The following is a 12,621-nucleotide window of genomic DNA, read 5'->3' as shown; positions in this document are numbered from 1 at the left end:
AATATCTTTATGGTTTATCAAAAACATATTAAAAAATTATCCACTCCATTCCCTCACTTACATCTGTATCTTCTGTGCCCTCCCATCTGATCACTTCCTTACCAACAACTGCACTTCCAATCGCCTTCTAGATACTCTAAAATCAAATGCATCCACATCCTAACTACCTTATTTTCTTATAATTATATTCTTAAGTATTCTTATTTGTATTTCTATATCACCTCTTCACTATATCCACAGCTCCCAATCTTCCATATTTTAATCCCATTTTAGTTTCTATAAAAAATCATCTATCTCGATGCTTAGTTCCTTGAGATTCAACATTTGCTTTCCCCACATTAACTTTGTGGAGCTTCATAAATACTTAAAATTACCCAAATTTGAGTTCATCAAGAGATTCATGGAGATAGAGCGAGATTGAAAAATATACGTAGAGAGATAGGGATAAAAAAGAAACAAATGTTGAAGACGATATAGGAAGTAATAAAGAAAGTGATGAGGATTGAAAGATGTTGAAGGAGAGAGAGAAAGTAATTGAGAGTAAAGAGAACAATAGAGAGTGGGAGAGAGGGAGACAGAGAGTAATAGGGAAATAAAGGAAGAGAGAAATGTAAGGAGAAAGAATGGGAGTCAAGAATAGAGAGATATGAGGAGAAAAGAAGAAAATAACAATGATGAAAGAAAAAAAAATATAGGGAGGAGAGGATGAGAAGGATAAAGAGATAGGGAGAAAACAATGAGAGAGAAAGAGACAGACAAGGATTGTGAGAGATAAAGGGAAAGAGAGCTATATAGAAAGATAAAGAGAGGTAGACAGAAGAAGAGAGAGAGAGGGAGAAATCTTTTTTGGTGAATAAAAGAACGGGAGACATGGAAACTCAGCCAGATCTAAAGAAGATGATGGTCAATGGCAGACATCAAAGGAAAGAAAAAAAAGCCAACCTTGTTCAGCCTGTAGCCAGCCCTCTTTCCTTCCCTATTTCTGCCCACCAAGAAAAAGAGGAGCAGAAATCTCTCCAAATTATCCACCTCTCTCCACACCATCAGATCTTCAGTTGGATCAAGAGAAAGCCCCAAGAAAATTGGTTGCTGTTATGCGGCTACAGCTCAAGGACCTTGATGACGATGCCAACTGCTATGGTGTTTCCGGATGACCGTAGGAACACCCTGCCGAGGGCTCGGCACTTGGAGAACTCTTCCACACAGACAGCTCCAGTTAGGGCAACCTGCACCGATTCCCAGATAGAGATGTGAAATCTCCAGTTTATTTAAAGTCAAGTTGCTTTGGAGACCAAGAAGAAAATCGTCAACATCATCCAAACCCCTGTCATCATCATCATCATCATCATTTGCAGCTTCATTGATAGTGACAAGATCATTGTCCCTCGTCATTTGAGCGTGGTTTACAAAAGAGCGATTAGGAGAGATGATGGCAATTTATCTCATCATCGTCATCCTGGAGAGGAAAAAATGTGATGACAATGATGATGATGACTCTTGTCATCACCCTCTCAACATCGTCATCAGTGATGACAAACATAAATGTCAAGATCTGTAAGATTACTGATGCATGGGGATGTATAGATTTACGACTTTCTTCAAAAAAAAAAGATTTAGAAAGAACCTAATGCACTCATTTCATAGGCCAATTGAGATTATCACAGTTCTAGGATATTTCTGAACAAAGGTTAGGGTGGCAATAATAGATTGAGGATCCATGAAAAAAAGGTTGAGTCCGAAAAAGAGATCAGATGATAACTAAAACATTCATGCAATAGAGGAGCCGAAAAAAGGAACTTGAGGAGAAACTCATTAATAATCAAGTGCATGCACTCATGGTTATGGCAATTGATCCATCCACCGATCAAGTCTAAGTCAACAGAAAACTAGATTTCAAATGAAAGCAAGGATTTTTAAGTAAGCAGCTGGATAAAGAGATTAAAGATACAAGCCCGAAGGAAAGTCAAGATAATAAGAAATATCAGTGAACGGCTCCTCTATCAGTGAACTTCTTAGTCAAGATATCAGTGAACTTCTTAGTACTCCAAAATATCAGTGAACGGCTCCATTCAAAAGTCAAGATAATAAGAAAAATTTTCAAATCAATACTCCCTTTCTGCGATGATCTCACAATTCCGATTAATTTGAACACAAAATGATCAAATCCTTTTCTAAAACGATCAGAAGGGTCAACCAAAGAAACCATCACAAGATCTGATCACAAGATCCGAGAAAATCATCACAAGATCTGATCAATAATAAAACAAAAAAAACATTAACCAAAAACCAGGGAATCAATTACCTCAATCACGGCGCTCTGCTTAGAGCTCAGGAACCGCGCAACCTTCTTCGCGGCCTTCCCCGTCTTAGGATCCACCACAGAGACAATTTTTGTCACTCTCGCCACCTCTCGAGCATGGTGAATATGAAACTCGACCTGCCCCACAATTCAAACACAGAGAAGTTAAATGATGGAATTGGATGGGCAAAACGAAATGGAACCACAATCTGGTCAGTCATCCATCACAGAGTCTGCAAGTTTGTTCCCTTTCTGTCTGAGGGACTTGACAAAATAGACCGCGGACAATTGTAAACCTAGAGTAAATCACCAGCAACTGATGATGGAATGGAGCAGGTGTATGTCTGAGGAACCTTTCAATTGTTTCTTGTAGGTGGACAACAATGTATAAGTGGCCCACAATATTTTAATTTCTTTTCTTTTGTCTCTGGTACGGGCCCAGGCCTGCCTGAGTTAAAATAGGCCCAGGCCAGTCTTGTAATAGCCAGTATATATAACAACTTAGAGGAATAGAACAGTAAGAGGTTTACTTGCGTTCTTTCCCCAGAAATGTTTCTCAACCCTAACAGGACAGGTGACTGGTGGCTGAGGTGAAGAAAGGGGTTAAGAAGGGGACAAGGGCTTTCTTTCCGCTTTCTGGTCTGAGGTCAGGACAGATAAATACAGTGGAAAGAGACAGAGAAATTAGGAGGAAGATCATCATCCTTTTAAATAGGATGACAGATAAATACAATGGAAAGGATGATAGATCATCATCCTTTCCCAAACCTTAAGAGAAATTAGGAGGAAGAGGACAACAAAAAAAAACCATTTTAAATAGGATGGATTAGAGCAGGCCCACCTCTGCACCAACTAGTATTGGTGTGGCCACGTCAAGCATGAGAATCTTCAGCTCCAGTGCGGCTGCCACCTGGACAGGGAAGTCTATGTGGCAGAGGACCCCACCCGACATCACGGCTGACATGTCAATCCCCTGGAGAACCACAGCCACATTGTCACCTGCCCGAGCCACGTGACATGGCCTTGAGTCCCGCTCCATTGATCGCACCGTGGCCAGCTCCCCTGACGGCATCACAAGAACCTGTAAAGGACGTCATGTTTTAATCAGATGGCTGAGATTTCCATGCTATGCACACAAACCCACCTTCGTGCCATCCCGCATGGCACCAGCCTCCAGCTTCCCACTGGCTGACACCTGTCCCTGCCCACGTGACTTGATGACGTCACATATTGGCATACGCAAAGGCTTGGCAATGTCTCTAAGCGGAGGCTGAAGGGCATCTATAGCTTCCAACAGCGATGGTCCTTTGTACCTGGAGAAAATACAAAGATGTTAATATTAGTATCCATGCGTAGAAGGATATATATATATATATAGGGGTAAAGGCAGAGATAGAGATAGAGAAGGATACAGAGGGAGATAATCAGATGTTTGGATAGATGGGCTTGTGGGTAGATAGAGAGATCAATTGTATGGAGAGAACGAAAGAAAAAATAAGAGAGATGGACAGATCGATAGAAAAATGGATATATATGTATATATTTAGATGTAGAGAGAAATATAAGCAGTTGGATGGATAGATGCACATGTGGATCGATACAGATTTAAGTGTATTGAGAGATTGAAAGAAAAAGCAAAAGAGAAGGACAGATAGAGGGATGGATAGATGTGCATATGGGTTGATAGAGAGATTAAAAAGCATTGAGATAGATAGATAGATAGAGGGAAGGATATTGATATATACATATATATATAAGAACGTGACATAGATAGCTAGACGTATGGATATGGGGCATGTGATTTGATAGAGATTGAAGTGCATTAAGGGAAAGAACAACTGAAAGAGATGATTAGATAGATAAGTGGATATGGAAGTATGAATACATTGAGACATATTTAAAGATATAATATGGATGGATGGATGGATGGGCGTGTGGGTTGATTGAGAGATAACAGTGTATGAAGAGACTGAAAGAAAAAGCAAAAGAGATGGACTAATAGATAGAGGGATGGATATAGATGTATATAAATAGAGAGAGAAAGAGACACAGACAAATGGGCGTACAGGTTATAAGTGATATTAAGAGTGGAAGAAAACGCAAAAGAAATGGACCGAGATTGACGGATGTCTAAATATATAAAGAGAGAGAGATGTGAGATGGAGGAAAGAGAGTACCAGGAACAGATTCGAGGATCTGAGGGGGGCTCGATAAGGTTCTGGTTCTCCATAGAGCTGAGTGGGACCCAGGTGATGGAGGCCTCCTTGAAGCCACAGGACCGAAGGAATTGGGCCAAATGAGCCTTGATGGTGCAAAACCTCTCCTGGGCATAGCCCACGAGGTCCATCTTGTTGACCACGACAACCATTTGGTCAACGCCAAAGCTGCGGACCAGCTGGGCATGCTCCCGGGTCTGTCCCCCTCCCTCCATACCCGCCTCGAAGGCGCCGGGTGCACCATCGATGACGAGGACTGCCACGTCAGCCTGGGCCGCCCCCATGATGAGGTTGGGGACTAGGTCACGGTGGCCCGGTGAATCGAGGAGAACCATGTGATGCCTCCCGCTGTCCACGTGAGCCACTCCTACAGTCATCGTCACCCCCCTTTCTCTTTCCTCAGAGCTCTCATCCAAGGCCCACGCATAAGCAAATGATGCCTTCCCCTGTCATGGAGACCATCAACCCAAATGCATCATCAACAGAGAAAGAAGAGGCATACATCCTTAGATTGTATAGTAATAGGAAGAGTTCCTATTTATGGATGGATGAATGAATGGACGGATGGACGAATGGACGGATGGATAGATAGATAGATCTATAAATATATAGATAGGTAGAAAGGCAGATAGGTTGAGAGAGAGAGAGATGGAGCGAAAGAGTAATGTGGTGAACCTGCCACAATACCTATTGATAGGAGAGAGATTGATAGCTGGAGAGATAGATGAATAGAAATAGTAAAAAGTGATGCAAATGTTCACTGTGACTAAGAGGGAAAGAGATTAAGAAGCTTAAGGTATGTATGAACAACTTCTCTCTTGCATTAAGAGAGGGAATGAGAGTAGAGAGAGAGAAGAGGGACATAAATATATATAGCGCGAGAGAAAGAAGTACATAAAAGTGGGGAAGGGAATGCGTATATGAAGAGAAAGATAGTGAAAGAGGTAGAAAAAGGGAGCGGGAGAGAGGGAGAAAAGAGAGCGGGAGAGGAAGAGAAAGAAAGTGAGATTGGGAGAGAGAAAGAAACAGAGGGAGGAAGAAAGTGCGAAGAAGAAAATTTGGGAGATCCAAAAAGGAAACTGTGAAAAAGAGGAACAGAGGTGGAGAAATTGAGAGAGAGGATAGAGAAATGGAAAGAAGAATATAAAGAGAGAGAGCAAGAGAGGGAGAGATACAAAGAGATCGGTAAGAATGTGGAATCAGGCAGAGAGAAAGTGAAAGAAGGAAAGAGAAATAGGGAGCCAGAAAGTGATATAAAAAAGAATGAACTTGGGCGAAGGAGAGACCATTAGAAAGAGAGATAGAGAGGGAAAGATGAGTCGGTACCTTCTCTCGAGACTCTTTCTCATATTTGTGCATCTCCTTTCGGGAGATCCTGCCCAGCTGGTGGAGGAGCCTGCCAGAGATGGTTGATTTTCCAGAGTCAACGTGGCCCACTATGGCCAGATTCAACTGGGTCAATGCTCCTTCCTTATCTGACAGCATCCACTCCTCGGGTTTGTACTCTCTTTTATGGGCTCCTTCAAGGGTTTGGCCAAGCCCAAGGCCCGATAACTTGCTTGACAAGCTTGTTGATCCCTCCTCAGCCCGTTGACCGCTTCCCCCAACTTCACTTTGGGGATCTTTTAAAGTCAACCTGGCTGAAGTCTCCAAATTTTCAGCAGAGTTGGCATCCTTGGCCGCAGAGGATTGAGCTCTGGCTGGCACCATTAACCAGATAATTAGTTAAAATCCACCAAAATAATATAAATAAAATGAATAATCTCATATTTAAAGATAATTAAAAAAAGTCAAACCCGACCTCTTGGGTTGACCTTGGATGCGTTCTTCCCTGCAAATACGATATCATCTGGAGATGGGCTATCAAACTTGAACGGAGCTGCAGAAAACATTGACTAAATTCATTTCAATACAAATATGAGAGTGAATACAAGATCGGATGCAAGGGAAAATTGCCATGATCTGTAGGGTGAAATGCACAGAAATACCCCGTTAGGGTGAAATATCAATACACCGACTCTAAGCCTTAGAATCATTGCTGAAGGAGTCGTGAAACAAGTAGAAATGCAATAAACAAAACCGATACTAATAACTGGTACTATCACTGGATAATATTGATAAACACATCAATATAGCTCAATTTAAAAAAAAAACTTTTTGAGATGAACAATTCTCTGTTGAGGTGATTTCTGTAAGATCATAGGGTATCATCATAAACTCGTCAAACAATATTAAATAATGTCTGCTGTACAACAATTAGGCAAACCTGTATCCCCATGAGAAGCACCGCCAGAAGCCAGAACAACTTTCGTCAGATCACCGGGATGGGATTTGGTTTCTTTGATGACCTGGATGTTGTTTCCATTTAAGGTCGAAGGTTCAGATTTGAGCTTGCCTGAGACGGGAGGACTGGATGAGAAGAGAGACTTGGCCAGCATTGAGACTTCAGCTTTTCTCAGCGAACCATTTTCTGCATCGAGCAGTTCTTTCAGAGTCAACTCTTAGAGGTAGTGTTTGGCCTCAACAATTACAATGAGTAATCATCTCTGTCATCATCGTCATTGTTCAAGCTAAAGAAAGATAACAAGGACTATGAAGAAATTTGTGGATGATGATGAAGACAATGAATTCATCATCTATCCTCAAAAGAGAGGAGATAAGGATTCACACATCAACTTAAACGATGTTGCCTGGACGATGACAACAATGATGATGAATTCATCATCATCTTCAACATCCAACAGTCAATGATAAATCTGCCATCCTCTTCGTCATCCAACTATAGATAACAAATTCAACTTCATGTTCGTCATCAAACTTGCATGATGAATTCATCATCGTCCTTGTCATCCAAGGATGATGATGAAGATGGAAATGACAATAACGAAGTATAGGGATAACGATGACAAAAAAATTTGTCATAATCCGCCAACTCTACCTGGAAGCTAATAACAGTTCGAATTTGACATTTAACTCTTTGAATCATCTTTTAGATCAATTGACTTGTTCATTCATAATTTATCAAAAATTTCTGACGATACCTTCATGATTATATTACAGTATTCTTAAAAAAATAATAACTAATAAACAGCTGTAACTGCTTATCCAGAATCTAGATGATTAGTGCAGAGGGATAAATCATTAGTTACATATGAGATAAATTCTTGCCTTTTTCTTTGTCATTAACAGTGAGGCTTGCATCCCGGATGACTCCACAAATATCACAGTACGATAAACTTTCATCATTATCATAGGTGCAGATTGGGCATCGCCAGATGTTAGCTTTCTTCTTATTGTGGCTCTTTGCCGGTTGATGTGGCTGAACTGGTCAAGACAGAAGAAAAATAAAATGCATATTATTAATGGTATTTATTTCAAATAAACAGATCCGGAAGTAATCGAGAAATGCTGGTTACTGAATGAAAGAAAAAAAAATCCAAATATCAAAACAATAACACTGACCCTCTTCCTGATCATAATAATAGTCATCATACTCGTCATACACTTCATAATCTTCTTCATAATCAAGCCCGTAATTCACTTTTCGAGGCATTTTTTCCTGGAAAAAAGGACCTTCAGGTCAGGAACACCTCAGCGAAAGTATGGCAGCATCAAATGATAAAAAGTTAGAAAAAATGGTTTGATTTTCAAGCAATGATTTCAACGACGGAATCTGTCAGTGAACACTGTGCATCTATAACTCACAAATGCCAGTATAAAGAATGTTCGTAATGGGTTGTTGAACAATCCCCGACCCCTGTTAAAGTTTTTTTTATCATTTCAGCCTTCTAGTCCATTTTGATCATTTGTCTTCCCGGTAGTTTTCCCCTTTAAATATATGTAGCCTTCCCCTTGGGAGGGCAGCCAAGCATAAGTCGAAAGTTTCCTTACCCGCCCCTGGCTCGTCCTCTGTTAACCTCTTGACTACAGTTATGGCACTTCATCACAGTGGACACCAGTGGCATTGACCCTCTTTACCTATGACGACGATGTAGATGAATTTTAGAGTGGCTGATGAGGTTATCGCCGACATCGACAAGTTACCACAGACGGGTGATGTCATCCGTCAACATCACCGCCCTAATTGACTACGACATTGACCTTGACAATTCTATTAAAACAATGGACAGTTGACATTCCCAATTAACTTGATGTCTGTTGACGATAATGACGTCATCAGCACTTAAACAATCAGTCATCGCCGTCGTCAATGTCACATGTCAACATTGTTGGAATCTGACAAACCCTACTCTCAATATCCCTCATTCTTCTATCGATCAATCATCTCACTCCCTCTTTAATACCCCTTCTATTCAACTGTGAAGATTAGGTTCTCATAAATTGATCTCAGAGCCAGGTTCTCATCAATCAGAGCTCTATCAGTTTTCAGTACAATCATCGCCCGGCTGAGGGAAAATGCAATCAATCAACAAAAATAAGAGATGGAATTTTCATACTGGAACATTAACGACTGAGTTAATTAAAAAAAATCAACGACTGTCTCAATTAAGGGCACATAGGCGGATGAAATTGAGGCGGTTTATTTTTGCCAAGTCACTTAGTTAAACATGAATGAGATGACCGTTGAATTTTATATTGAGGAAGACGTATGAATTTTAAGTGATAAATTGAAAAGACCCTGATACACAATACGGTGATATCAGACAACACACACTATAATTTCCTACGAGTATAATTATACGAGCAGATCTCGAAACAAGTTTTGATTAGCTTATTTGCTCGAAATTTCTTGCCATTTCAACCATCATGGTACATGAAACCGCTGAAATTTTGAAATAATCCGAGCAATTTCACTGAAACATACCTACGTCGAATAAACTTAGGAGTAATTTTCCGGTGCGTTAACTTACGCAATTTCCTCTTGAGGGCTGGAAAAAACCAATCACTCAATTACGCAATCACCCAATCCAAAGAAATTGGAGATATAGAGGAACAGATAAAAGGGTAATTGCAAAGAAAAAAATAGAATGAACTTACTTGAGCGTTCAGCCTCACCATCATTCCATAAAATATTTTATCGGTCTCTTCGTCTCCAATTCTGCCCATCAAGAAAAAGCGAGGAATCAAAATGTTTGCTAAGAACCCACCTCCCTCCACAGCATCAGATCTTCTCTGGTCACTTGGGCCATGGAAAAACTGCGAGAAATTCGGAGTTTTCTACGCGGGCTGGTGTAGAATTCAACGCTAGGGCAGAGAGAGAGAGAGAGATAGGTTTAACCAGAATGGGCCTAATATAACAAGTACTGTTGCAAAACAGATATATATTAGATAAATGAATGAAGGTTCAGTAATTATGTCTAGCTAAGATCAACCGAAAGTTTTAAAAATATGTCTAATGAAGCAGTAGTGGTGGTTTTAAAACATCAGTTTTTTGCTGTAGATTAATCATGGTACAAAACAGGAGGAAAATCATGATAGGAAATTTTTGGATATAAGTTAATATCTTAATTTTTTTTTTCCACTCCTATTTATATTTTTCAATTGGCTGGAAAAGTGAAATAATAATTCGAAATCCGCCCATAACATATGGTTTGGTGCAAGGAAAATAATTAATGTTTTTTTTCCTCGAAGGTTATATCTTCAGATTAGATCAGATTCATCGTGTTATCCTAGGACTCCAATATGATCTTAAAATATTTTTAAAAGAATTTCATATTCCCTTGATTAAAATTCATACAGGAATTGACTACTTTTGTCGTTCCATCTCCGTTTCATATATCATGATAAATTATTCCCTTTCTTTTAGCATGAATTATCCGTCATTTATCTATAGTAGTTATAGAGCGAATATGGAATTTAAAATGTGTTTATTCTGAAATTCAATTGAACCATTGACCCTAAAGACAACTTATTTACCATAGACCCAACTCTCGCATTCCTTATTATAGTTGTAGAGTGAAAATGGAAATAGAATATATGGCCATATAATTACCCTAAACCTAATTAATTATGTGATAGTTTAATGTCTAAGAAAACCTCTTGTGCCTTAACCTCCATTTATGTGATTTTATTCATCTTGTTATATTATTGGGCAAGTAATTTTCTTATGGATGCTTGAACTTTACACGTAGTCCCATTATATTTTCCATTAAATTGTCATTTGGCTTCAACTATGTGGTAAAGTTAAACAACAAGTGTAACAGATAAATCAAATCATGTGGGAAGTATCTATGGTTCCTAATTCTCTTCAGAAACTCCTCCACATGTATTCTACTCATTAGTGGTAGTGCTGAATATTGCACTCTTTCTTTCAGGTGTGAATCAGTCTCATTTATTTTTGAATAACTAACAATGTTCTAACTTATAATAAAATGGATTCATTATGTGTGTATATTGATATTTTGTCATTTATGCATTGAATTGTTTGAATTAAGTTCATTTATCACAATTTATGTATTCATGCACAAACATGTTGCTTCTCATTTTACACTATTTTGTGATTAAATATAAAATATTAAGCACGAAAATGCAGCCTAAAATATAATGGAATTTTCCTTGAACCGTTATATTTTTATAATTTTTAAGACTTCATATATATTCCTAGTGTGTACTAGTTATTCAAATAGCGTGTTTCCTATGGATGTGGACCCTAATCTATCTTCGCAGTAGAGTGAATGAGACTAATTCTCAAACTTAAGTTTTACTCAATTGAATTAATAAAATGGCCATTTAATACTCTAATTAGAATTAATATCATGATACATTTACGTCCAAGAAATGCCTCTTGAGTCTTTAAGCAATAGTGAAAGGATTCCTTCAATAATACTGTTAGTAGACAATAGATTCTTCATATTTTTTCATGTGGCATAATTGTTTCATTCCCAGTAAAATTACTTGCATTGTATGGTTATTACACATAGGTAAATATTGACATTATTATATCACCATGGAAGTTTTATGCATGTCTCAATTATCAATAAAAATGGAAATGAATGTGCTATGTAACTATACCTTCAATTCACTTTATGCCCCGAATTAGTTCCATGACACGTGCTACAAGTAAATCACTTCATGGATGGGTACATCTATGGTATTCCAGCTCTCTTCACATCATTATTCATGTTTGAAAGCAATGATATGGATATATTCTTGAAGATTGAAGGACGTGGTGGTTTTAGAGGAAAAAAATTAGAATTTTAAGAATATTAAAAATTCAAAATACCTTAAATGCCCTAAAATTTTTCATCAGAACCCTTTTATATTGGATAAACTCATTCTCAAACCGTAGAATGTCTCTCAACATTCTCAATAAACTCATTTTCATTCCTTTGAAGAGCAAGTATTTTTATTTGAACGTAAATTAGGACATAAAAGCCAATCTTCTGTCACTAATAAATTTTAAGATCAATTGGACATGATTTGCCCTGAAAAATATCAAGGCCAATGGCTAATGTGTGAAAAGGCTGATATATATATATATATAATAAAATATTTTTATGGTTTATTTAGGAAAATTTCCAGAATTTTTTAGTTAAACTTAAGGTTGCTTACCAGATTTATGTGTTGTTAGTGAATACAATAGTTACAAATTTCAAAATATTGCTGATGTCATCATTTTTTCTCAATTAAAGGGCTACAGGGCAGAACGTCTACATGCAAAAAAAAATCTATAAGTTATTTTTTTTAAGTCAATGAAAAAATATCGCTGTTTTAAACAGGAATCATCCTGGTTTCCAATCAAACTTTTACGGAGAGGTAAATTTCAGGTGAGCTTTTAAACCAAAGTGGAGTCAGGTGCAATGGGACAGACTCCCATGTGTCAACCCATTATTGCCACAATGAAGCAACAAAATGGATCAATCGTAGATGAATATAAATATTATCAGTGTATATTATGTAACTTAAATTTGAAGCCTCTTCTAAAATATTCAATATGGGCCTCAACTTTTTGTTTATTTTCCATGACAAATGGAAAGGCATAAATAAAATGATCAATTGAGTAGTTGTTACATATTATCTGCATTTTGATGCCAATTAATAGTTAAACAATAATTAAATCACATTTTGTTGTTTAATCTCCAAAATTTTATTCGACCTATGATCAAATTTCTCCTGAATTTCTCAATGAATGATCTACAACACAGG

General features: G+C 38.1%; 1 protein-coding gene across 3 annotated transcripts; it reads right to left on the bottom strand.

Annotated features, from left to right (window-relative positions):
* Window positions 1-832: 832 nt before the first annotated feature.
* Window positions 833-9,761, bottom strand: LOC144707608 (Translation elongation factor EF1A/initiation factor IF2gamma family protein). 3 transcript variants are annotated; one of them, XM_078580813.1, is made up of 12 exons: window positions 9,514-9,761; window positions 9,341-9,404; window positions 7,978-8,074; window positions 7,684-7,839; window positions 6,782-6,985; window positions 6,317-6,394; window positions 5,842-6,215; window positions 4,477-4,961; window positions 3,444-3,612; window positions 3,141-3,380; window positions 2,303-2,437; window positions 833-1,226 (listed from the first exon to the last, which is right to left on the bottom strand). In XM_078580813.1, the coding sequence occupies exons 3-12, from the start codon at window positions 8,066-8,068 to the stop codon at window positions 1,101-1,103; spliced, it is 2,058 nt and encodes a 685-aa protein (XP_078436939.1). In that variant the 5' UTR covers window positions 8,069-8,074; window positions 9,341-9,404; window positions 9,514-9,761; the 3' UTR covers window positions 833-1,100. The 3 variants fall into 3 exon arrangements, with proteins under 3 accessions (XP_078436939.1, XP_078436941.1, XP_078436940.1); XM_078580815.1 differs by having other exon boundaries at window positions 7,684-7,834; XM_078580814.1 differs by having other exon boundaries at window positions 9,345-9,404.
* Between the last annotated feature and the right edge of the window lie 2,860 nt (window positions 9,762-12,621).

The sequence above is a fragment of the Wolffia australiana genome, chromosome 9 (assembly GCF_029677425.1).
Source record: "Wolffia australiana isolate 7733 chromosome 9, ASM2967742v1".
NCBI lineage: Eukaryota > Viridiplantae > Streptophyta > Magnoliopsida > Alismatales > Araceae > Wolffia > Wolffia australiana.
The sequence above is the reverse complement of the archived record's forward strand: the minus strand, read 5'-3'. Positions and strand labels throughout refer to the sequence as shown.

Excerpts from the sequence above, each read along its gene's own strand:
- LOC144707608 (XM_078580813.1), bottom strand. The coding sequence starts at position 8,068 with ATGCCTCGAAAAGTGAATTACGGGCTTGATTATGAAGAAGATTATGAA. Across the intron at positions 6,986-7,683 it reads TGTTAATGACAAAGAAAAAG|AAAATGGTTCGCTGAGAAAA; the intron begins GCAAGAATTTAT and ends TGCTCGATGCAG. Across the intron at positions 3,381-3,443 it reads CCATGCGGGATGGCACGAAG|GTTCTTGTGATGCCGTCAGG; the intron begins GTGGGTTTGTGT and ends CGTCCTTTACAG.